General features: G+C 42.2%; 1 protein-coding gene across 2 annotated transcripts in view; it reads right to left on the bottom strand.

The window, feature by feature from the left end:
* Window positions 1–2,789: 2,789 nt before the first annotated feature.
* The window catches only part of tmem132e (transmembrane protein 132E), a 362,583-nt gene continuing 343,197 nt past the window's right edge, over window positions 2,790–22,175 (bottom strand). For both annotated transcript variants that reach the window (XM_036989826.1, XM_036989825.1), the window contains exons 6-9: window positions 21,674–21,879; window positions 19,152–19,431; window positions 12,439–12,633; window positions 2,790–6,776 (exon numbers count right to left, since the gene is read on the bottom strand). In XM_036989826.1, coding sequence (XP_036845721.1) covers window positions 5,703–6,776; window positions 12,439–12,633; window positions 19,152–19,431; window positions 21,674–21,879 — 1,755 coding nt within the window. In that variant the 3' untranslated portion in view covers window positions 2,790–5,702. The remainder of the gene's footprint in view (window positions 6,777–12,438; window positions 12,634–19,151; window positions 19,432–21,673; window positions 21,880–22,175) is intronic.

Here is a 22,175-nt window from a genome sequence, read left to right as displayed (position 1 = left end):
ACTGAAGACTCATCTCTTCAGTAGGTCATATGATTAAGTGTAGGAGTGTGAAGGTAAGGCTCTGGAGCAACGAATCGCCCTTGCTGTCTCTGCCTGGCCGGTTCCCTCTCTCTACTGGGATTCTCTGCATCTAACCCTATTACAGGGGCTGAGTCACTGGCTTACTGGTGCTCTTCCATGTCGTCCCTAGGAGGGGTGCGTCACTTGAGTGGGTTGAGTCACTGACGTGATCTTCCTGTCTGGGTTGGCGCCCCCCCTTGGGTTGTGCCGTGACGGAGATCTTTGTGGGCTATACTCGGCCTTGTCTCAGGATGGTAAGTTGGTGGTTGAAGAGATCCCTCTAGTGGTGTGGGGGCTGTGCTTTGGCAAAGTGGGTGGGGTTATATCCTGCATGTTTGGCCCTGTCCAGGGGTATCATCGGATGGGGCCACAGTGTCTCCTGACTCTTCCTGTCTCCTGACCCTTCCTGTCTCAGCCTCCAGTATTTATGCTGCAGTAGTTTGTAGTTTGCAGGGGGCTAGGGTCAGTTTGTTATATCTGGAGTACTTCTCCTGTCTTATCCGGTGTCCTGTGTGAATTTAAGTATGCTCTCTCTAATTCTCTCTTTCTCTCTTTCTTTCTCTCTCTCGGAGGACCTGAGCCCTAGGACCATGCCTCAGGACTACCTGGCATGTTGACTCCTTGCTGTCCCCAGTCCACCTGGCCGTGCTGCTGCTCCAGTTTCAACTGTTCTACCTGCGGCTATGGAACCCTGACCTGTTCACCGGATGTGCTACCTGTCCCAGACCTGCTGTTTTCAACTCTCTAGAGACAGCAGGAGCGGTAGAGATGCTCTTAATGATCGGCCATGAAAAGCCAACTGACATTTACTCCTGAGGTGCTGTGCCACGCCCTGACCATAGAGATCCTTTTCGTGTCTCTATTTTGGTTTGGTCAGGGCGGGTATTCTATGTTTTGTGTTCTATGTTTTCTATTTCTTGTGTGTTTGGCCAGGTTTGGTTCTCAATCAGAGGCAGCTGTCTATCGTTTGGTTTTGTTATTCAGTGTTCAGTTCTATTATTAAATCATGAACACTTACCACGCTGCTCTTTGGTCCACTTCTTCTTCTTCCTAGGTTTTGGCCTTTCTAGGGTGTTTTTCCTAGCCACCGTGCTTCTACACCTGCATTGCTTGCTGTTTGGCGGTTTAGACTGGGTTTCTGTACAGCACTTTAAGATATCAGCTGATGTAAGAAGGGCTATATAAATACATTTGATTTGTCCAGGACTAGCTGGGAAACTGGCCTCATAGTGTTATTTTCTGTTCGCACATTACCTTAACCTAATTTATTTAAATAAAGCATTGTTGCCCAGTGACAACACAACATATTGGTCTCAAAGGGACATGACATGAAAATCATTCATAACTATTAACATTATTATTCTTGTATTACTATCAGTGTTTTTAAAACTCATTACTTATCCTGTCATATTAACTGCTTATCCCCCAACGATGATGAATTAAACATAACATTGCTGTTTGTCAGTGCCATGACAGGGTATGTACTGTACGTTTTGTGCAGTACATGCCGTTTCTGCAAGAGATCACTGATAGTATGCACATTGTTTGATTGTATGGCCATCACTTTCATATTCATGTGTGTTTATCCCGTCTTTGACTTATCCTACAGATGTTGCAGATAACATGTTTATCCTAGATAAACTATTATGAATTAAATATATGAGATTGCTTCCCTTGTGTTACAGCAGTGTATTCATGACGTCTTGATCACATATCAGAGCGCGTTCCAAAATATACTCTATTTTGGGTCACCTCACCCTATCCTCTACTACCAAAATACTGTAGCATCATCCAAATGGGCACATTAAATATCCATCGTGTCAATGTTACTGTATCGAATGATTCATAGCATGAAGACCTTGTCTTTGGTTACACTGGGACAGATACATCAGGCAGATCTAACTGGAAAGACTTAAGGTCAGCCTACCCCGAGGCCAACAGATATATAGCCGTCCTCGTGCCTTAAATGACAGCTGGCTAAATTACCCATTCTCTAGATACAGTATCTCGTATACAGTAGGAGACCAGGAATAGACAGGCACACAGGTTCCCATTTAACCTCTGTACTGTGACTGGTCCGCCCTAGGCTCCCTAGGTACAATAAATGGAGATAGTGTGCCTACCTACATGTACTGATCCATTTAACCAGAGACATTAGATACATTAGATGAAACCTGTCATATTTGTGGGGGTGAGGCATCAGTAGACAATAACTGAATTTGATCTAAGTTGAAAGGGTTCTGAGCAGTTCAATAACCCACATCGCCCCCCCCTTCAATTTACCAAACTGGAGGAAAAACAACTTTGTATCAGGTCAGTGCAGGACTTTACCCGTGTACTTCTATGGTGACCGTTAGTCAGGCACAAGAGGACACGCCCATCTAGTCAGACCGGAATAGAGGACACTTTTCTCAATGGGGAGAAGCCCAACTGCGGTATCTCACTAAATGTACTATCTCTGATATTACTCCTCCCAACTATAATTTGTCCCAATCTCCTATAATCATATGATGGTAGTAGAATGAAAATTGTGTGTTTATGTGGGTCTGGTGTGTGGTGGTGGTTGTGGAGTTTGCAGACAGGAGTTTTAGGCTTCCTTATTTCTGATCAACTGAATGACAAGGAACTGCATACATCCATAACGTATAATAAATTAGAACACATACACAGTATGTAACCCAATTACACTTTTTTCTGACAGTGCTATAATGACGAGTAGAAAGGACACATGATTTTTATGTATTGTATTTTCTTTAGTACTTTACATATAAGGGGGAAATACAAGGGTTTTCTTTTTCTGGAGAATACAGGAAATTGAACAGTGCTCTGTACATGAACATAGTATCGTCAGTGAGCTGGTGCACGGTCACCATGTCTCCACCTGGGGTACACTTCAAAAGTATTCAACCACATGTGAGAAAGTCTCTAGCAGCAGCTTGCAGAAGAAACACTGGAGGTACACAGAAATATGCACACCTTCACCAAAGTCACATTACAAAAATGGTTTAGCATATACATATTATATACATTGAGAAAGGAAACATAAAAAAATTCTCAGAAGCCATAAAATGTTTTTAATAGACATTTGTTATGATCTCTGAAAGAATAATCAAATTGGAAAGTCAGAACTATAAAAAAAAGAATGTTAAAAAGCTGCTATTAGAAACTTCATCCACCGTTGTTGTTAAGCAGTGGTACTGATTTGGGTTTACCATAGTAATACATGAGACAAAATACCCATCTGATGATCAAAGTACAGTAGAGAATCAATACATTCATCCTGAGACACCATCGTTTAAAATGGGGGTTAAAAAAAAGAAAGAAGAAAAGTCTGGCTGTAACCAACAGTTCATTTCCTCAACCGGTTTCTTTGTTAAAGCCTGGGTTTCAAGTGAGGGCAATAATTGTTGTCTTTGATTTTGAAGACCATTTACCTTTAGATGTTAATAGGGCTTGATTGAGATTTAATCACATTTTGTAATTAGGTCATTATTCAATGAAACCATTTGGAACGTACATCACATGGCATGCTGTAAATCAAATTAACTGAATAGCAAAGAAATTACTTAATAACAGGTGACAAAATGACAGCCAACTAGGTTGATGTTTTTTGTGGAAATTAATTGATTGGATTCATAACTCAAATTGAGAGGTTGGGTGACATTTGTTCTTCCATTGTGGTCATATTGCACATCATATGATTAACAAAAACACAGCAAATCCACAACCTACTTAGAGCACACAAATAAAGGTGAATTAAAAACTGATTGAACAGTTTTCCATCCTGTTTATTTTTCATTACTCTTGAAAATAACTTGGCAAATCTTCAGATCAGTACGATGATCTTCAAAGAATCAGTCATCATCCCACCCAGTGCTTTACAATTCATCACACTCTAGCTAGCCAACACTTCTACATAACCAAACCTATAAATGGAATCCCATTGCATTCATCATTTGCAGTCATTCTATTTTGTGCAGGTTCACTAACCAAAACTCCTAGTATTATATTTAAGATTTCATCAAACACAGACAGTCCTGAGAAACTTAAAAGGCGTCACCACCATAACAATAGCCCAATGCGTCAGCACCAGTGCGCTTGGCTTCTGTGACGGTCATGACCAGCTCCTTTGCAGCATCTATGCTTTATTACGGACATATTTTGGACCAAACATAGTACTTCTCATTCTCTGTTTAGATTGATTGGAAATTAATATCATGACTCGGTACAAAATCGTTGGTGTTCAATGGGGAGCATGATTACACGAGGTCACCGTGTTTAAAAATAAAAAAGGAAATGGAACGATTTCTGCTGCAAAATATTTTGGTGGGATGAGAGTTCTTCCATTGTAATTCTCAGGTGTACAGTGGGACATCTTAGTAAAAACTGCAGAGGAAACTCTATGCTTACAGGGATGTGCCAACACGTTCCCCCTTCTCTATCTCTGCATGAATAACACGTTCAATGTAATGTTGCTGCTGAAGAGGAACTCAGCTGGTCATGGTATGTACATACGAGGGAGGGCTGTACTATGCAGGTCTGGCACGGCATGCATGTAATGCATGATACAACATATGTCCTTTAGTATTGTCTAGGTATAATTAGATAATTACAATACAAACATTTACAAATTTGGAAAATTGCTGATTGTGCCTCAGTATCTCCTTTCATGCAAAGAATGTCGAAGATTGTTTACTTCACAATATACGTACAAGCTTTTGTATTTCCCAATATAACTAAACTTTTGACAAGTTGTAGCATTTTGGATAATTGCCCTCCGCGCTAGCCCCTAACCAAGTGTGAAAACAGGGTGTCAGCATTGAAATCAGTTGTGATCAGTGAAACCCATTCTATAACCCATTCTAAGGCATTCTAAGACTTAATCAGGAAAGTGTATGAAACCAGTATTAGGGCACTGGCTTGGAATTTGTATGAAATGTAGCAAAGTGTACAGTAATGATATTGAATGAAATCATAGCATGTGCTGTACCAAGAACAATGGATGTTCTAACATTGACGAATGCTTCCCTACTCTGGCAAAATAAAATGAATTGGTAACATTGTTTTTAATGAGCGTCTTTGACAATTGGTTGTCCATCATGTTGTTCCGTGTTGCGTCCCAAAAGCTGTTTCTCTGAAAATGTAATCTGCACATCGAAGGCCTCTTTGTTGGAGAAGGTACTTGGTGTTGGGACAACCCGACAAACACAGAGCCAAGACCCAACCCATCCTACTAAAAACACTCCTATCCTTATCACACTCGCTAAATAACCCCCAGTAGGAGTGACAGAGCACTTAAAATCCATCCTGCGGAACAGTGCTCACGACTGAAGCTTATAATTCCATTTGAGAGTGTACTCTTCTACCTCTGTAGAAGGGACATCCAGACATAGCCATTTCTCTAGCGTTTAAAATTCTTGTCTAGTCTTTGGCTTTCCAATTTTTTTCAACTTCCAAAAAAGTGTGTACGGGAAACGGCACTGTGCAAAGAAAAAGAAAACAAACAAAATCAGAAGTGTATTCGGCCTTGCTTTATGTTTGTGAAAAGTTCTCTCTCACTAAAGTGAAAAAAGAGAAAAATAGAAAGGAAAGTATTTTTTGAAAGCTGTAAGGAGGGTGCTTCTTCAGCCCCTTCAGCCCCTTCAGGCTATTTCCTTTATCCTGCGCATGTAATCATGAAGTTCCTCTGGGTCCTGGAAACCCATGTCCTGGCAGACCCACTGAATGTCTTCTTCATCTGCAATGGGAATGGAGTTATAGGGCATGTCTTCTGTGGGGAGTGTGGTGAAGGTGGTGAACTTGACACGCTTGCGCTTGGAGGTTGGCGAGCTGGCCTCCTCGCCATGCTCCTTGGTGGAGCCCCCAGAGCTGCCGTCGCCCCTCCCGTGGACCTGGCTCTGAACGCTTGTCTGGGAGCTGCCGCTGCTGTGGTGGTCACCATGGCAACAAGTCTGTACCCCTTCCAGGGGGTTAATGGGGCTCTCCACTGTCTGGGGTGAAAGCTCACTCTGGGCCCTCAAGGGCTGTCCGTTCCCTAAAAAAACCCAGTGGTGGGAATGGTCCATGTTGGCCTGGCCCTCAGGGGGGATTCTCTTGTGGCGGTACTTGAGGACAAACACAATGCAGTTGATGAGGAAGACCAGGATGGCAAGGCAGAAGACGCCCAGGAGGGCGTACATGCCGATCTCCAGGTCGGTCATGCTGCGGGGCGCATGGATGAAATCATCATCTTCCTCTTCTTCCTCTCCCTCGGTGGGCCTCTCCTGGTTGCTGATGGTCGGGAAGTTGGTGTAGTCGATGGGAACGCTCGCCGGCTGCTCGTTGGACGGCTCGAAGCCTCTGTCACCGAGGTTGGAATCCACCACCGGCCGCCTGGTGACACGGGCTGGCTCGATTTCGATCTCGCTTTCCATTTCTTCCTCGGAGTCTTCCTCCGGGCCGAAGTGGACTTTCACGTACACAGGGGCCGAAGCGATGACGCTCTTGCGCTTGGTTTTCTGACAGGCCTCGCAGATGGTCATCTCCATACGCACCATCTCCCCGGAGCCCTCGCCCTCCGCCACAACCACCGGCCAGCGGTGCTGAGGCTCCTGGGATATGGACACCACCTTGTCGTCCAGTGTGGAAGCGTTGAGGTTGTAGTCCTTCGGGTCAAAGAAGGTCAGAGGCAATGCGGTGCTATCGCTGTAGTAAAGCCAGATGGACAAGCTGGCCTCCTGTGATAACAACAAGAGGAAAAGGGTATTTTTAGTCTTTTTGTTAGGTAAATGCAGCTTTCAAATGCCATTTTTGCTATGCCGGAGCATTTCACAGATTAATTATTCATACAGTAACCCCATGGACAAACTTTCCTGGAAGCTTAGAGAGAGACACCTTTTTAATGTCTTGAAGAAACAAACAGATTTACCAAATAACAATATGCTGCAAATCAAACTACAGGATTCATGTTTAGAAATTACAAACATTGGTTGATATAGTTGTTTCTTCGAAAACTGATCATTTCGATGGTTCAAACAGATGCTCTTTCACTCCTCTACGTATGATGTGAATATATGTGAGTCCAATTCCTGCCTTTGAAGTCTCTGACTCGCTCGATCCCTAAATCTTCTAAGCATCTCTAAACATCGGCACCCCCTGCCTCGGCACAGACCGAGACACACACAGGCGGTCTGTCTCAGTAGTGTATGCCAGCGAACACAAAGCTCGCTCTAAGAAAGGAGGGGTGAGTGGGTGTTTTGCAACTGTTGTCCTGCAGACAAACAACAGACAGAGCTGCACAACTGCACAGCACTTTACCTGACAGCTTGAGTCTGGCTTTATGAGAGTAATGGCAATGTTCGGTGGCCATGTCTCCAAGTAACGAGGTGGTTTTTGACAGAAGCATTCCTTTGGCTCCTGCTAAAACAATACCTCTCAGCTCAACCTAGCGTACCTGCTCTGTAGGGCTGACAAAAGAAAATAGCTTTTCTGACAGAGCACTTTTAGTCCCCAACCGAGATGTCTTTTCATATTCTAACGGGAGAGGCATTTATCCAAATTCTGTCTGGATTGGAACGCTCTGTTTGAGAGTGTAGACATATTTTTCTTTGATTCAGGCGGAGGATACTGAACTTCAAGGTTGCTATGACATTCCTGTTCGAACACGGGCCTCTGTCATCTCCACTTGTCAAGATGAATGGGGTCTTTGAAACATGATTTAAATAATACATTGAGTATGACACCCTGTCCTGATGAAGCCACTAGTAGTACACCAACATGTTAAAAAGGTTAGACACAAAGCAAACAAAGCACTCAGTATACTCGAGGGTGACTGGAATGTTCTAATTATAATTCCTCAATAGGATAATGAATCAATCACTGTTACCTATTTATTAAGTCCTCTTTGGAGAGCTCAGGATTAACTGTGGTTAACAGATCAACAGTATTTCCCCAGAAGGGAAATTAGACCATAAAATGAAATAGGATCTCCATGACTTAGACAGCCAAAGCATTGCTGACTCATAGAAGGGAGGATTTGTGCATCCTCTCTGTTCTTAGATGCTAAATGACAATAGCTGCCCTGGCAAACGAGATCACAGTTCACACTCGGGATGGTTGAAATTAACAAATGTTAATCAAATGCACATATAACCTAATAAAAATGGGGCGGATTCCAGGCTAACAGAAAGAGACTTTGGCTTATTCACTTCCCTCAGTTGTAGTTTATGGCTCTCATTCATTCATGGAGTAAGAAAGGGGGCGTTTAGCAGACGCGGCAGGTGAGGTTTCTCCTGTGAAACAGAATCAAATGGTGTGAAATAACCTGAGCACCCCACGGAGAGGTCCACTGGCAGAGGGATTGGCTGCCTTTTATGGCCCAGCCTCAGAGAGCACTTTAGGACAATACATTATGCTAATTAAATGTAAGGTGGCCATGCAGCGGAAGGTGAGATTAAATTGGAATTAAATGCCGGGCCCTGACAGTTTAGTTTTGTTTGGCCACCACCAGTGCAGAGAGAAAGTTGGTAGAGTAACAATAGCTGTCATCCCCAATTTCCAAGGCATTGAAACCTGGCTATGTTCTCTCGTTGTGGGGGAATATGAACGACCCAAGTGTGAAACAACACAGTGCGATCTGGCTTCTCAGGAAAAGGTGAAGGACTGTGCCCAATTCGTTCTTTGGGAGGATTTAGAGAAACTGAAGTCCCCAGTTGCAAGACTCAAACATGCCGAAAATAAGGCCGATTCCTCTGACTTTTATTAAACAAGATGTATATTTGCTGGTGTGATGAGACGTTCCCTGGGAGTTTTTTGTAACAAATCAGATTTATTTTCAGGCTTGTGTGTTGGAGGGCTGTTTGGGCGCAGCACAGCAATAAGGCAAATAGGCTAATGAGCACTGCGAGCGTCAACAGTCCTGGATGTGTGTGATGTCATGAAAATTCATGAGCTGCTTCCCACAGATGTTCAATTCCAGGTTCATATTAGCAGGTTGGATGCAGTGTTACTGACGTTTCCCTATGGAAATCAACCCCTATGGTGTAATGCCGGTAATAAAGACGGTTTCTCCAACTATAGTATCTATTAAAAAATTACACCCATGCATTAAAACCTCTACGGGATTGGTGTCCCCCTGTGGGATTGTTGAGCTAACGTGCGCTAATGTGATTAGCATGACGCTGTAAGTAACAAGAACATTTCCCAGGACATAGACAAGTATTATGGGCAGAAAACTTAAATTCTTGTTCATCTAACTGCACTGTCCAATTTACAGTAGCTATTGTTTGAGGAGAGTGCACAGCTATATACTTGAAAATGTATAAATTGACCAATTAGGCACATTTGGGAAGACTTGATACAAAACAATGGTTCATTGGATCAGTCTAAAACTTTGCACATACACTGCTGCTATCTAGTGGCCAAAATCTAAATTGCGCCTAGACTCCTTAGTGATATAACGGCCTTTCTCTTGCATTTCAAAGATGATGGGAAAAACATCTAACAATAGAAAACGCATGTTTTTTCTTTGTATTATCTTTTACCAGATCTAAGGTGTTATATCCTCCTACATTAATTTCACACTTCCACAAACTTCAAAGTGTTTCCTTTCAAATGGTATCAAGAATATGCATATCCTTGCTACAGGCAGTTAGATTTGGGTATGTCATTTTAGGCAAAAATGGGGGAAAAATGGTCCGATCCTTAAGAGGTTTGCACCTAAACAACATAGAGGTTGCTAATATGTCAGTCTCTGTAAGCAATTGCTTTCGTCTTAAGCTTTCACAGATCTGTATGTAAAGGCTTGCATAAATATTCCTTTGTTTTAAATAGGCAAATGACGTTATGCACTGTACTCAGTACCGTATGCTTAATTAAGTAACCTGAACTTAACATTTGTTGTTTTCCTGGAACTTCTCTATACAACTGAATTCATTAGGAGGTAAAAAACCCCCAGAAATATCACATTTACTTATTCAGAATCTTTATTCAGTACTTTGTTGAAGCAACTTTGGCAGCGATTACCTGCCTTGAGTATGACGCTACAAGTTTGGCACACCAGTATTTGGGGATTTTCTCCCATTCTTCTTTGCAGATCCTTTCAAGCTTTGTCAGGTTGGATGTGGAGCGTCGCTGCACAGCTATTTCAGGTCTCTCCAGAGATGTTCAAGTTCAAGTCCGAGCTCTGGCTGAGCAACTCAAGGACATTCAGAGACTTGTCCCGAAGTCACTCCTGCATTGTCTTGTCTGTGCCCCAAACTGAGTTCCCGAACACCCTGGAGCAGGTTTTCATTAAGGATCTCTCTGTACTTTGCTCCGTTCATCTTTCCCTCAATCCTGACTAGTCTCCCAGTCCCTGCTGCTGCAAAACATCCCCACAGCATGATGCTGCCACCACCATGCCAAGTTTCATCCAGACGTGACGCTTGGCAATCAGGCCAAATAGTTCAATCTTGGTTTCATCAGACCAGAGAATCTTGTTTGTCATGGTCTGAGAGTGCTTTAGGTGCCTTTTGGCAAATTCCAACCAGGCTGCCATGTGCCTTTTACTGAGGGGTGGCTTCTGTCTGGCCACTCTACCATAAATACCTGATTGGTGGAGTGCTGCAGAGATGGTTGTCCTTCTGGAAGGTTTTCTGGACTCCACAGAGGAACTCTGGAGCACTGTCAGAATGCCCATCGGGTTCTTGGTCATCTCCTTTATCAAGGCCTGATTACTCAGTTTGGCTAGGCGACCAGCTCTTGGTGGTACCAAACTTCTAACATTTAAGAATTATGGAGGCCACTGTGTTCTTGGGGACCTTCAATGCTTCAAAAATTATTTGGCACACTTCCCCAGATCTGTGCACACATGTGTCGAGGAGCTCTATGGATAATTTCCTCGACCTCATGGCTTGGTTTTTACTCTGACATGCGCTGTCAACTGTGGGACCTTAAATAGACAGGTGTGTGCCTTTCCAAATCATGTCCAATCAATTGAATTGAACATAGGTGGACTCCAAACAAGTTATAGTAACATCTGAAGGATGATCAATGGAAACAGGATGCACTCAAGCTCAATTACGAGTTTCATACGTGTAAATAAAGCATCTGTTTTATATTTTTTATATATTTGCTAACATTTCAAAATAACAGTTTTTGCTTTGTCATTATGGGTATTGTGTGTAGATTGATGAGGATATTTTTTATTTAATACATTTTAGAATAAGGCTGTAATGTAACAAAATGTGAAAAAAGGGAAGGGGCCTGAATACTTTCTGAATGTCAGATTTTTGTTCATTAAGGAATATTCATGAAGACATGCTGTAGCACCACTTCAAATAATTGTGGTGCTCCAGCTGCAATGCCTTGAGAATAGAAATGAATAGAATGTACTCTTCACACCATTTAGATAAAACATGTATTAAATGGCTTTCAATGAGAAGACATACTATAGAGATAGAGAACACTACAGGTGTTATGTTCGCTGGAGTGACCTTCCTCCAAAGGTGTGAGAAGGCATGTCCTGGCACATTCAGACACTGTAACCATGGCAATGCCTTCTGTACTATTGCCTTCTGTACTATGAGGCAGCTGGTTTGACAATGTTTTATTATTTACCTGAAAATATATTTTGTCATTGAGTATCTTTGAAGGCCAACATGAATCAGGTCTGTACATTGAAGAAGAGCTTTATGTTCTATGAGTCATACAGTTACTGTGGTGTTCTATTAACAAGATCAAAATATACCAAGCTCAATAGGTACCTTGGTGAAAATGAACTCATCTATACACCTGAGTACCAAACAATTTGATGACAGGAAGCATACGTCTATAAACATTCACTGAGTATACTAAACATTAGGAACACCTTCCTAATATTGGGAACAGCCTCAATTCGTCGTGGCATGGACTCTACAAGGTGTCGAAAGCGTTCCACAGGAATGCTGGCCCATGTTGACTCCAATGCTTCCCACAGTTGTGTCAAGTTGGCTGAATGTCCTTTGGGTGGTGGACCATTCTTGATACACACGGGAAACTGTAGAGCGTGAAAAACCCAGCATCATTGCAGTTCTTGACACAAACCGGTGCTCCTGGCACCTACTACCAAACCCTATTCAAAGGCTCTTACATTTTTTGACTTGCCCATTCAACCTATGAATGGCATACATACCCAATACATGTTTCAATTGTCTCAAGGCTTACAAATCCTTAAACCTGTCTCCTCCCCTTCATCTATACTGTTTGAAGTATGTTTAACAAGTGACATCAACAAGAGATCATAGCTTTGACATGGATTCACTTGGTCAGTCTATGTCATGGAAAGAGCAGGGGTTCTTAATGTTTTATATACTCAAAGCTGACATCCACACAAACTCAATGCCCTCTACATGTATCATCTAATATATTAGTATACAGTACCTGCTTTGGTGCAGCAAGTGTCTGCAGGCCAGTTGCCTTGGCGACCATAGTGTGACTGTTGCCAGGGCTGGGCTGTAGTGACAACGAAAGTCCAGAGATGGCGTGGACGCGAAGTTCCAAGATGGAGACTTTCTCATCGGTGACGGAAAACGAGGTCTCTCCCAACATGGCCTCCACAGCGAGTGGAGACTCCACCTGCAAACGACAAGAGACCATTTGACTGTCACATCAGGCATTTTGTGTCCTGACAGGGAAATACAGACAAGTGGGATATGAGTCTGTCTTTCTGTCCGTCTTCTGTGTAAGTGTGTGATAAATGAGACACTCAAGCCAAAACGAAAGCACCAGACACCGGATGCTGACCGGGGGCTGCCACTTACAGCCTCCCTATGCCCTACATTTGACCTCTTGACCTCTCTTCAGTGGGTGGTTGGCAAAAATGTGAGTCCATTGGATGGTTGCTGGGCACAAAATACAAAATAAAAACCCCACTAATCTCGAGCTAATCCTGGGGCCTTCGACAGGTCTGCCTCCATCAAGGGGCCAAACATGGCATTTACAGCTCATTATGTCACCTTTCTGTTGTTGCCTCCGATTGCTTCGTAAAGGTCATGTGGGAAAAGTGAACCACAGAAGCACTTGCCTTCCTTTGTGAAAAGTCAACAACAGAAGCACTTGCCTTCCTTTGTGAAAAGTCAACCACAGAAGCACTCGCCTTCCTCTGTGAGTCATAAAGGACTTAACTTTTCTATTTTATTTTTACATCAGCACTCAGATGTATAAGGCTGCCTGTGTAAAATACAGAAAGGCCTGTAAGATGGTTTAGATGATATGACAGGCTCTCCACCATCAAAGACCTATGTTTGTCATTTTTGGATTGTTTTGTTTTTAGCTCTATTTTTTGGAGGATTAATACATTTTCCAGTCATAATTAATTGTATGTGTACTGCTCTGGTGACAACAGCGGCTAGAGATGACTAGAGATGACCGCCGACTGGCTTTTCTCATTATCCAAATAGCTTGTTCACCTTCAGGCATAGTGCATCATTATCTATCCAAATATGTTCCCTCTTGCTCATCCGAGCCCGGTTGGTTGTTCCACTTCTGTAGCAATTGGAGCTCATGCCAAATCTACAGTGAAGAGGGGCATTGAGAGCCTCTGCCTTTGTTAATTTGGCCTCCAACGGCCATAATAACATTTAATAGTGCTCAAAATCTTACCATCCTAAACAGCACACTAATTTGGCAATCTGTTATCATTACAGCCCTTCTCCCTGTTCAAAACACCCATTAAAAAGTAGTAAGAGCCCGTTAACACAGAGACAGAGTTGCCATCCTGATCTGTTGAGTATAGTGTGCTGAAGAGGCTGGACTGTCTGGTAAGGTGACGTGTACATAGAATGCTTTTAAACAGCTTTTTATGATGGCTCAATGTGGCTTGACGTCACCGGCCGTGTATGTCACCAGACAGGACAAAGCTGTCGTCTTCTGATCCCAAGGTCTGCCGTCGGGGACTCCCAGATGCATATTTTCGGGATCAGATGTGCTGGAGAGGAGAGTTCCAGTTCATTGGTAGTCCGTCTCTCCTTTTTCTCCCCTACGCTCATAAAATGTAACCGCGGGGGATGAAAGTACATGAATACATGACTTCTAAAGTTTCACAAAAGGTGGGGAATTCAGTTGAATGATGAAGTACTCTAAGCAGGACAGTTCTCCACCCTGGGTTTTGTCTCTAAAAAAGCTTTGAGTTAGGTACCTGTGTTGTTCCGACTCATTTGAGTAGCCACCGTGGTAGTAGTAAATTATCAGGGTGAATAACTAAGCTTTGTTTTTGTTTGGTCAATATGAATGTGGATAATTGATTCACAATGAAATAAATGACTGTGTAATTACAAACATATATAACAGAAATAGGTAGAAATAACCCAAAGCATACAAATGGACCACTTCTATGGGTAGGCTAGTACTAATAGTCTTTTAGTAAAACATGAATAAAAAATATATTTTTTGAATGAAAAGAAGTACCTTTAAGGTAAACTCTTTTAAGAGTGTGGATTGTACACATTATTTTGAATCTAGGTCAGAGCTAACGCAACAAAAATTTGGAGCCATACCACGCATAGGTCCATGCAGTACATAGGTCATAGGTTAGGATGCACTTCTCCTGTACTAACAACCATTATCAAGTGTTCCCTCACTCCATCACACTCTGTGTGAGGCTGACAGAAATGGGTGTTATAAGTACACCTCATCAATGTCTATGGTTGTGTCGCAAATGGACCTCGAAGCCAGTTTCACTGTGTTTTTTAATTGTTCCCCTCTAATCAGGGACTGTGTGAAATTAATGATCAAGTAGAACAGAAAAGCAGCAGGGTGCGGAACCTCGTAGGGTAAGAGTTTGAATAACCCTGCCCTATAAAGTAGTGCTGTTCGATGAACTGAAATTTAGTTTTTTTGTATTGTTATTAAACAACAAATTGACCGATATTGGTTCAATTACTTGCATTTAGTTTTTTTTGTGAGATCTACACAGCGTTTCTCTCAAGAGAAATAATCACAATGTTTTGATCAGCGTTGGACATTCGTCCGGTCTGACGAAAATCCAACTCGGATCGAAATGTTGTTTTTATTGTGCGCCTGATTAAATCACCATGGGAGAAGTTGCGGACTTTCCTTTTTTCATTGTAGTTAGTTACCACGTTTTCTGCGCTAAACTAGGTTGAGTATTTTCCTATGGAAACATACCAAAGTTGTGAAAAATAGCTTTTTTTCTTTGACATGTTCATCTGTTCAGCACCTGAAAAATTGGATTTGCGTATTTTTTAAATATTTTTAAATGATCTACAATGACCAGAATCCACTGCACTTATTCTTCCTGGCCCCGCACACAATAATAATTTGGAAAAATCAAAATAACTTTACAGATCTTCATTGTAAAGGGTTTAAACACTGTTTCCCATGCTTGTTCAATGAACCATAAACAATTAATGAACATGCACCTGTGGAACGGTTGTTAAGACACTAACAGCTTACAGATGGTAGGCAATTAAGGTCACAGTTATGAAAACTTAGGACACTAAAGAGGCCTTTCTACTGACAATGTAAAAAACACCAAAAGAAAGATGCCCAGGGTCCCTGCTCATCTGCGTGAACGTGCCTTAGGCATGCAGCAAGGAGGCATGAGGACTACAGATGTGGTCAGGGCAATAAATTGCAATGTCCGTACTGTAGGACGCTTAAAACCTGTTAAGGATATGGCAGACATACGCCCCCTTTGGAGAGATTGGGTACCCCTAGTAAACTGGAAAAAAAATCTGTCAAAAATTGCTAATATATGCAAATAAAAATTATTATTGGATAGAAAACACTCTAAAGATTCTAAAACCGTTGGAATTATGTCTGTAAGTATAGCAGAACTCACAGGGCAGGCATTCTTCCAAACTAGTTTTTGTGGCCATGAAAGTTGGAGCAACTTTGACGTCATGGCCCCCACCCTTCCCAACCAGTTATGATTCCGCTAGATGTCCTCTTTCAGTAGAGCTTTGAATCGTTCAAATCGCGCGAGAATTGACCCTATGGGAGTGAAATTAGTGCGTGCCACGAGAGAATAGGCTGTGCGTATGGGCGCGAATTGGTCCCAGCCATTCCTTTGTTCCAGCACTCAGGAGAAGGGCAGACGATGGCCGATTGAATTGAAGTTTGTTTTGCGTGTCTAAAACATCATAAAGCTTGCTTCTGCACTTAGTTTGACCTGTTTAGTCGACATATAATATGTAATTTTGAAGTTTTGATGCGCAACTTTTCCGGACCAGAGGACGTTTTGGGTGCATTTCAGCTGATGTTATTAGCAGTAGCTAATACAAAGACGCAAGACTTGAAACCAAACGATGTATTGGGTAAGTATGAAGCCTTCCAGAACATTCTGAACGAAGACCATCGAAGGTAAGGGAATATTTATGCTTAAATCTGTGTTTCTGTTGACTCCAACATTACGTAGAAATGTAGCTTGGAACTGAGCGCTGTCTCAGCATATGGAATAGTGTGCGATTTCTGTAACGTTAAAAATAAATCTAACACAGCGGTTGCATAAAGAAGCAGTGTATCTTTCTAACTATATGTAGAACATGTATATTTAGTCAAAGTTTATGATGTCTATTTACGTTATCTTGCCGCGCTACATAGATTTCCTGCGGGCATTTTTGAGTAATTTCTGAACGTGAACTCACTGTAAATGGACATTTATGGATATAAATGGCATATTATTGAAAAAAAAAAATATGTACTGTGTAACATGTCATATTACTGTCATCTGATGAAGATTTTCAAAAGGTTAGTGAGCGATTTATTTTTTAATCCTGCGTTTGTTGATTGCATGTTTTGGCTATTCAAATGAGCTGTGTCTGGTGGTGGTTTTACATATATATGTGCTATGTTTTCGCCGTAAAACATTTTAGAAATCTGACTTGCTGGCTAGATGAACAAGGTGTTTATCTTTCATTTGAGCTATTGGACTTGTTAATGTGTGGAGGTTAAATATTTTTAAGAATATTTTTGCGTTCCATGCGCCACCGTTTCAGCTGAACGTGGGAGGGTTGATTCCCAATTGGGAACCAGTATCGTAGACAGGTTAAAACAGCGCTACAGGATCGCGACACCTGCACAGGATCGGTACATCCGAACATCACACCTGCGGGACAGGAACAGGACGGCAACAGCAACTGCCCGAGTTACACCAGGAACGCACAATCTCTCCATCAGTGCTCAGACTGTCCGCAATAGGCTGAGAGGGGCAATCTCAACGCTGTGCGTTACAGGGAAGACATCCTCCTCCCTCATGTGGTACCCTTCCTGCAGGCTCATCCTGACATGACCCTCCAGCATGACAATGTCACCAGCCATACTGCTCGTTCTGTGCGTGATTTCCTGCAAGACAGGAACGTCAGTGTTCTGCCATGGCCAGCGAAGAGCCCGGATCTCAATCCCATTGAGCACGTCTGGGATCTGTTGGATTGGAGGGTGAGGGCTAGGGCCTTCAGTTAATGTCTCAGTTGTTGAATCTTGTTATGTTCATACAAATATTTACACATGTTAAGTGTGCTGAAAATAGTTGACAGTGAGAGGACATTTCTTTTTTTGCTGAGTTTAGTATGACTCGTTGGGGAGCACAGAGATAACGTTAGATGGTTATCTGGCTGTCTGGTTGCTACAGCCTGAGCAGAGATGAGACGATTATTTTAAGAAATTAAATAATAGTCATCAAATGAAAAAAAGTTATATACACAACTGAAATATTTTATTTAAGTAAAGTCATTTGAAAAAAAGATGGTTAATAAGTGATAAGCAGTAATGGGCAATCCTTACCATCACAGGGCTCTTATTAATTGTTTAATTCTGTGTTGTTAGAAACAATTAAATGTTTTCAATGTTTTGGCAATTAAATGTTCTCAATATGCGTCTTTGGAATGTCAATTAAAAAGCTCTAAAATCATGTGAAGGTCATAATTCGTAATACATTTAATGTAAAATAAATAAACATCTAAATGAAAAAACAATAGAAAATCTGATTTTTACACCTTTTGGTGCCATACTTTCATTCAAAAACAATAATTAGCTCCAAAATGAAACCCCTTAAAGTCAAGATGGTGGGATTAAACTGTTGCCTATTATCAAATCTTCCAGACTACTCACCCCCGATTAAATTATTGTTTGGAAAATGGCGTTCGATTAATGAAAAAGATCTTATAACTCATTTATGTTCATCAGTGAACCCTCTAAGTGAAATAATTTAGTTTGAGAGTAGATTCATGGACTCACGGACTCCCGAGTGGCGCAGTGGTCTAAGGAACTGCAAGTCAGTGCAAGAGGTGTCACTACAGTCCCTGGTTTGATTCCAGGCTGTATCACATCCGGCCGTGATTGGGAGTCCCATAGGGTGGCACACAATCTTCCCAGCATGGCCAGGATAGGACGTCATTGTAATAAGAATTTGTTCTTAACTGGCTTGACTAGTTAAATGAAGGTTACATTTTTATAAATAAATTATTCGCTCCACCAACAGGGGTTGGTAGTGAGAAATTGGGAGTCCCATAGGGCGGCGCACAATTGGCCCAGCATCGTCCGGGTTTGGCCAGGATAGGCCGTCATTGTAAATAAGAATTAGGCTACTCTTCATTTTCCTAATGTTCCATAAAATACTGTGTAAGCTTGAGATCTTTTATTTTCTTACAGCCTTCCATAAGTATGGTTTTCTATGCCATCAATCACTCAGTTTGAATGGTAAAGCTGCATATTGGAAGGCTAAGCGGAAGCCCATATAGACTACATGCCTATGCAGATGGAGCCATCTTTAAAAGCAAGTTTGGACAGATCTCATTTATCATTTCATCATTGTAAAGAGGCTTCCTTTACAAAAACAAAATGGGTGAAAGCGATGAAGAAGAGGTCTAATTTCCTTCTTTCACCTGTCAGTTCGTCTAGGTCAGTGTGAAGCACAAAATATTTTGTTGTGCACTCTGAGCGCTTCTGCCTATTACAGCTGCACTTTGGTCAGTATGATCCATACTTTGTCTACCTCAGTGTCAATTTCCTATTTGCCTCTAGTGCCCTAGCCTATAACATTTATGAGATGGGCGAACATCTGTGAGGTAAAAGAGGCAATTGAAAGAAGCCATTTCCTTTTTACAGACTTTGGTGACCTAGCCAAGTTTCTATACCTTCAGTACAGTGGAGCCCAGCTCCAGGCCCACCAGCACGGTGCGGTCCACCAGCTCGGCTATCCTGGGGTCGACTACCTTCAGCGAGTCCTGAACCAGGTCAGTCACGTCCACCTGCCAGTCGGGCCCCAGCATGGTGATGACCTGGTCGGTGCCCTCGGTAGAGGTGGTGTGAAACTGGGTCAGCACCTTGACAAGGGAACGCTGGTACTGCAAGGTGCAGCCCCGGCTCACCCGCCGGTCGTCCTCATCGTCATCTGTGTCACTATCTCTGGCGCTCCTGAGACAAAGACAGGGAGAGAGAGAGAGAGATAAAGAAAGAAACTGTGTCAATGATGTTAACAGTGTCAATACCATTAACAGTGTCAAAACCGTAAACATTGTCAATACCATTACCAGTATCAAAGTGTACAACAACAAAGTAAGAGTTATCATGTCAAAATGTATTTGCTGTACTATTTACGAAGCCGTTTCAGCAGTAGCTCAATGGCTTATCATAACCTTTAATGATGCATCTTGTAACTCAATATGTTTGTGGAATATGCTGTAGTGTAGTTAAATCCTGCATCCTGTTTCGGGAGCTTATGTTCTTAATTGCTTCTTATCATTATATAATTTAGCACTTGATTTGATGAGAGGCCCAACACTAATCTATGTGGGGGACATCTGTTACAGTGTCTGTTCCAATGTGCCCTTTGTGAGGGAAAAGTTATCCAAGCCGGCACGAAACTCCTCCAAAAACTTCCAAACAAGCAAGATTTGGACGTGTGCCTTCCATTCCTAAATCAATGGATGCTTAGATGGACAGGGGGAGAACACGGTCAGTGCATCCCAACCAAGCCCAATATGTTGCTCCAGAAGATGTAATACTTGCCAAACGTTTCTCAACAGCCTGACAAGCTGCCGGCTTTCCTCTTAAATGCTAAAAAGCTCTCCTCCATTCCCAAGGCTAATTAATCTCTGCTTTGACTTATCCTTTCAGATAACTTAAGATGCAGGAGAGGCAGTGGGCTGTCAGTGACTGACAAAGCATATCCCACCCATTGATTCCCAAAGCCCATCTGAATATCAAGCAGGCCTGTCCTGTGTTCCCTAAAAGGTCTGACAATACTCTAACATGCATCATGTCCCGTGGCCGGCTAACGCTAGACATTTAAGGGTTAAAGGCACGGTTCGCCTGTGTTTTTCAACTTGTACAACAAAGCCACAATAGCAGTGGAGAGACAAGAATGTAGACAAGAGTGTTCAGTTAAGACTAGGGTAAACCAGAGAGACAGCGTGACTCTCCTCATGGAGTTTCATGACTCTTTGCTCAGGTCAGAGAGTTTCCCATGTTAAGGCCATACCTATGTTTTTTTTTCTTTAGAGGAGTGTCTGTTCTTATTAGGATCTTTGATACACCAGCTGGAGCTTTGCTGCACATCGGCCGGCCTACCCGATTACACTTCTGTCCTCTTTTAGAACACATTACGGGATAACACAGCCAGTGAGCAATGCAGCTGCAATGTAGCAAACACACACATTGCGGTCCAAGAGACCTGGCCCTTGATAAAGCTTAGGGCTTAAAACAGTGTTGTGTTAGGAGAGATAGAGGGAGATAGAGCGAGAGATATGAGAGAGCTAGAGTGAGAGATGAGAGACAGAGTGAGAAGTTAGCCAAATGGCTTGTGTTCTGAGGGGAGACCAAATAAAAGGAGATTAAATTACAGCTAAATTAATAGCATAGTTTGGTGGTATCTGATATATATAAAAAGTAAAAACATCACATATAAGTGTTTAATGCACAGTGAGGTGTTTTTTTGTCCTTGTTCTGATAACATCACAAATATCTAGTTAAGTGCTAAATGTTTTGCCAAAATGGCGGAATGAAGGCTTCTGCAGTTCTGTTTTGAAGACAGTAGTTAATGTTGTTCATTGTGGTTGATGGTTCAAAACACTGATTAAGCCTAGTCCAGGATTAAAAAGATCCTCAATCGAGAAACTCTTTTGAAATAGTTTTTTCAGAACTAGGTTTAATCTGTGTCTGGGAAACCGGACCTAAAAGCTTGCTGTGAATCCGGTCTGGAATTTGCTTAACGTCCTGTTCTCAGACAAACGTCTTAGTTTAGTTCAATTCATTAAGAGAGATACGTTTGATTACCTGAAATCATGGGTTGGTTTAAACTCTAATAAAATGTGTGCACAGGCAGTAGTTGAGCAAACAAAGATAAGGCCTAAGAGGCATAAACATTGGTTAGGCAGATTTGCATAGAATTGCGTCACTAGGACGACATGTAACACAAACACACGACACAAGCAAAACATGGGCTGCACAATTGAAACGATACATGACAATGCAAGGGGTAAAGATTAAAAACATTAAGTTGAGGAAGACCATGACATCTAGGCTAGTGTATCAGATAGAGTGCAGCAAACCATACTTGTGTGCAGTAACCTCAAAATGAATTAAAAATAAATACAAGAAACATGCTCTCCACTCTAACACTACACACAAAAGGGAGCTGTGCGTTGGTGAGTCCTACCTGCGGTCAGGAAGAATGGGTACCCTCCAGCCCTTGATGAAGCTCAGGTTGCTGTCGGACAGTTCCACTTGAAGGGGGAGTTTGGGCACCCACACGGTCAGCTCTAAGGGGGCACTGAGGTGCTCGTAGCTGAAGATGACACGGGCGTTCATGGAGCCCCGCGTCTCCTTCCCGTTCACAAACACGTAGTCACAATTCATGGACACCTGTGAAAAACAAAGGTTATTGGTCAATATATGATAATGATCTGCCGTTGACAGGTGATACAAGTGATATAGTACAGTATGGATGCAGGAGTAGAGTCCACTACCTAGTTTATTACATTGGATTGGCTGGTACACAGCTTTTCTCAGATTCCACTAAAGGAAACAGGGAAAACATGTCTTCCTTTTTGCTTACAGATTATTTTAATGTGGAATGTGTACTATTATTATTAGGTCACAATAATCCTCCTTTGTGAATTTTCCAATATTTTGCCACGAGGGGCTATATTTTTGTATTT

The sequence above is a fragment of the Oncorhynchus mykiss genome, chromosome 10 (genome assembly GCF_013265735.2).
Source record: "Oncorhynchus mykiss isolate Arlee chromosome 10, USDA_OmykA_1.1, whole genome shotgun sequence".
Classification (NCBI taxonomy): Eukaryota; Metazoa; Chordata; class Actinopteri; order Salmoniformes; family Salmonidae; genus Oncorhynchus; species Oncorhynchus mykiss.
Note: the sequence above shows the minus strand (reverse complement) of the source record. Positions and strands in the feature narration are given on the sequence as shown.